Source organism: Telopea speciosissima, chromosome 2, assembly GCF_018873765.1.
Source record: "Telopea speciosissima isolate NSW1024214 ecotype Mountain lineage chromosome 2, Tspe_v1, whole genome shotgun sequence".
In the NCBI taxonomy this organism is placed as follows: Eukaryota; Viridiplantae; Streptophyta; class Magnoliopsida; order Proteales; family Proteaceae; genus Telopea; species Telopea speciosissima.
This window is the reverse complement of record NC_057917.1, coordinates 56,342,758-56,347,049: the sequence shown is the minus strand read 5'-3', so window position 1 is coordinate 56,347,049 and position 4,292 is coordinate 56,342,758. Positions and strand designations below refer to the sequence as shown.

General features: G+C 37.5%; 1 protein-coding gene across 1 annotated transcript; it reads right to left on the bottom strand.

Moving 5' to 3' along the window:
• Positions 1–201: 201 nt before the first annotated feature.
• On the bottom strand, positions 202–2,103 carry LOC122652305 (protein C2-DOMAIN ABA-RELATED 4-like). Its single transcript, XM_043846012.1, has 3 exons — positions 1,973–2,103; positions 1,535–1,630; positions 202–495 (listed from the first exon to the last, which is right to left on the bottom strand). The coding sequence occupies exons 1-3, from the start codon at positions 2,081–2,083 to the stop codon at positions 202–204; spliced, it is 501 nt and encodes a 166-aa protein (XP_043701947.1). The 5' UTR covers positions 2,084–2,103.
• Between the last annotated feature and the right edge of the window lie 2,189 nt (positions 2,104–4,292).

The window sequence follows — 4,292 nt, the reverse complement described above, 5'->3', positions numbered from 1 at the left end:
TATTGATGATATAATATGAAACGATATCTTATGGTAATTAATTAGGGTAACAAAGCCCCTCAAAATTAAATAAAACCGATGAATGAAACTCATTTTAATGTACATGAGCAACTGAAAGATTTCAGATCGATCCAAACCGGTTAATTATTAACTGATAAACACAACATGCAGCTACAGCTAGAAGCAGCAGCTGCAGCCAATTCATTCACTATATAAACCCCCAGGTAGGTCAATCCAATGGAGTTGGAGTTCCACCTCACCACGTTCCACATTTCTTAATCTGAGACACATATCTTGAATGACTTTCCCATTTTCCCAGGAGATACAGCTCTCTTCAGCAAGGCAGTTTTGTCTGCTTGGTTGGATTCTTGAGATTTTGGTACCACTTGGGTATGGATCCAAGTTCATCCTTAGTACCTCAACAAATGGTTTTATGTCAAACTCTGCATCTCCCATTTTGTCATCTTTGCTGAATCGATCATGGTCGTACACCGTCTGCAACCCACCATAACATATTAATTAAAAGGGCAAAGCCATGCATAGAAGTTGCTACATATTATGCAAATTAATTTAAGAGATTAAGTTTGATCAAGTTCCGAATTTGTTGATCTTGTTTTTGTTGTTTGTATTTCACTCCCTCTTATTGATGGCAATGTCGAAGGTGGGAGGGTCTGTTTTTGCTTTTGCTGTTTGAGTTTCAGGTGGACATATGGCCTGTTTTTTTTCTGTAATTTTTTTCATTCTTCTTCTTTTAATACAAATCATCTTTTAGCGAGAAAAAAAAAACACAAAAAAACCTTCAAAAGCTGCTCTGAGCCTGATAAGCCTGGGTGGGCTCGAACTTTTATATATATATATACACAACTACATATCATAATATCATACATATGGTCAAAAAACAAGTCTACCCTGATCTTCTTTAGCCCTGAAATGATAAAAATAAGGGTTACCATGGTCAATCAAGGCCAACCCGCCTAGCTTGGCCCAATTTGGGTCAATTAGCTAGGGCCAAGTTGGGCTGAGTAGTATTGAGCTAATTAAGGAGACCAAGGCTGGGCTGGTGTCTTTAGAAAACTCAACCCAACCCCGCCCAATTGCACCCTGTAGCTAGTAGCATGTACATAATATTGGAAAAAGAATGCTTTTATTGTGTCTCCTTTTGATGGTTGTTTGTTTTTCTTTTATTAGGGCCTTTGCCCTAGGATAGCTTTTGAGGCTTTGTCGTTGTTCAAAAAATTAAAAGCAAAAAAATGCACAAGAAATGACGATCAAAATCTTTCAATTTGGATCTTCTACGGCACACTGCTCGTCCTATGTCGTGCTGTGCCAACACAAGACCGCATGCAATGATCGCCTTACCCCCACTCAAACGCCTTGCCCAAGTGAAGAAGAAACGATTATTACGCATTTACACAGCACGGCACAAGACGGGCAGCACGCTGTAGAGGATGTGGATCCAAAATCTATAGTCATTGAATGTTACAACCTATATTTGAGGCATAAAGAAAAAAAAATAAAAAAATAAAATACTTACAAGCTTGACTGGAAGAATGGGTTCTTGAACAGAGACAGTTAATTCTTCATTCCACTCGGGGTTGACGTTCTTTTTCATCACACGTGTCTTTACTTTCTGCAACAATTGTTTAGTTTTAAACATAACAAGAAATGTAAATACCAAGGTATATATATAAACCAAAAATCCAAGAAACTGAATAGCAGCTTAAGTTAACTACCAAAGCCCATTATCAGAAATATTGTAGGCCACATCAGTGCTTACATGAATTTCTTTGTTAGAAAAGATTTCCTCAGAAACCTTCAACAACAGATGTTAATTACATGAATTATCTGATGAATTAACAGAATATGAAGATTCTTAACAAATCTAGATCATCAGTAATTCCAAGTTCCAAAAAGCAATCACAATCAACCAGAAAGAAGGAGGAAGGAGAAAAAAGAAAATTTAGACCAAAACCTGTTGGCCCATCTTGATAACTACGTAAGGATCGCTGCTACGGACATCACGTACAGCCAGGTTGACGCCGCGCTGGATATGAATTCTGAGAAGGCCCAACAGGTTTTCCATCAAAGACGCTCTTTCTGGAGAAGAAGAACCACCGCTACCGCATAAATTGAGTTTCTCACGCATATTACTTGTTCTTCTTTCCTTTGATTGATTTATATTTATATATCTTTCCCTGCAGCAAACCAGGTCTCCGTCAACAAATAGTAATAATAGTCAAATTGATTGGATATTATTATTGATGATCATTTCATGCACCACCGAAGGGTTCTGCTTTTCATTTTCTTGGTGGGACTACTGGGATCCTTTTTCAGGTTCTGAAACCAGTAGTCCCCTTTGTTTTAAATCTGATGATCGATTAATTTTCTTTGCCATTTTTATTGTTGAAAAAAAATTGAAGGGTTCTGTTTGAATTGTAGAATTCTATGGCTGTGATTCTTTCTATTCCTCTTATTTTAGCTTTTAGTTTTTGTTTTGAAAACCTGGGTAAAAGAGGTGTTTAAGGAGCGAAACTTTCGTTGGAGAAGTTTATCCTCCGCTTTACCCTTTTTTAGTCAAAACGTGTTCCGACTAAATCAAATGCCGGAAAACTTTTAGCTTCTTTCTTCTCTTAAGCAGCTGGAACCGATCCGGACCAGGGATTTTGGTTTACAGGTATTGCTGATACATATCAGTATTAACTGCCATTGTTATTTAAAAAAAAAAAACAAAACAAGGAATTGCCTGAAATAGCTTGAGGGTGTCAATCAGTTGGTTCAGTACAGAACATCAGGCTGAATCGGTTTATTAGGCCAGCCCAAAACCAAACCATTAAGGAAGTTTCGTTCAGTGTTGGTCCGATTTCTTATCTATTTTTATTATCAAGTCGTAATCATGCTACTATCGGGTTTAATCTGGTCTGATTTCAGTTTCACATGTATACATAAGGACATCAATGGGAAATTTCTGGTTTTTTGGATTTTTCGTTTTGTTATCGTGTTACTATATATTGGTTCAATCTTGGTTTTATTGGGTTCGATCGGACCGATTGATTTTATATCTTCTAGTTTCATAAAACCCCCAACACATAAGGATTTTGTTCGGTTTGGTCTAGGCTATACTGGTCAGTCCAACCATTTCAGGACAGACTTCGACACCCTTAAATTAGCTTATATGGTCAAAGAATGAATTTTTTTTTTTATCTGGAATCAGCCCAGTATGAGTTAATACGACCAATATGTATCGGTATCGATATTGACAATGCAACATGAGATTTCTAATAATAGTTGATTTTTGTGAAGAGCGAAATGACCCTTGGGCAGATGAGATCCAATGTAGATCCAATTTTCTATTCACATGTGGGATTCCGATGATACAAAGGGGATCACCATGGCTCCTCTCTTCTCGAGAATCCATACACCCCTTATCAGTGTATTACCAACGCCAGTATTGTGAGCTAACATCATAATTAGGATCCAATTTTGAGTTTTAAATCCTTGCTAATCTTTACACAAATCTACCTTATCCATACTCAAGACAACAATTAGACCAAGAGAAACGTTTCGCATGAGAGAAAAATCCATTGGATTAGTTGATCTAATCTATGTACTAGCAAGATTTTTGGCGATATGGGGTTTAGAGATTTGTACTTTCAGAACCAATCTTACTTTGCTAAACTTGCTTGGAAGCTCTTTACTAATGTTGATTCATCTTGGGTCACACTGATCAATATTACTTATTACCCGAATTTAGACTTCCTTAATGCTCAACTAAGCAACAAGCTTTCTTAGGCTTGGAGAAGTGTTCTCTATATGGCCGCCAGTTGCTTAATTAAGGGTTGAGGTGGTTCATTGGTGAAGACCATTGCATTCCTATTTGGGACTCTAAATGGATCCCAACTTTAACATTTTGTCTATTAGCTTCCCTTGGCCTACTAATCGTTCAGTGTTCTTTGTTGCAGATCTTATTGATTCTAATCTAAAAGCTTGGAAGCAAGACTTGATTTGAAGACTCTTTGCCAGAAGCGAAGCTGAGGCTTTAGTATTTGGTTGTCTAAGTGTGAGGATTGTTGAGGTTTGAAGGCCCATTAATTTCACTTCTAACATTTTTTTTGGGGGGGGGGGGGGGAGGACGTAAGGACACATAGGCCATTAGGATGACATACCAAGAGGGCCGTCAAGGGTGGGATTCGAATAACATCAAATGTTTTGTCTGTTGATGTGATACTTGAAAATCTCACAATGTTTATGAGAAAGATAAAAAAACTCACCTTGTTCCTGAACCCATTACATTG

Excerpts from the sequence above, each read along its gene's own strand:
- LOC122652305 (XM_043846012.1), bottom strand. The coding sequence starts at position 2,083 with ATGGAAAACCTGTTGGGCCTTCTCAGAATTCATATCCAGCGCGGCGTC. Across the intron at positions 1,631-1,972 it reads TTATCAAGATGGGCCAACAG|AAAGTAAAGACACGTGTGAT; the intron begins GTTTTGGTCTAA and ends CAATTGTTGCAG. Across the intron at positions 496-1,534 it reads CCATTCTTCCAGTCAAGCTT|ACGGTGTACGACCATGATCG; the intron begins GTAAGTATTTTA and ends GGTGGGTTGCAG.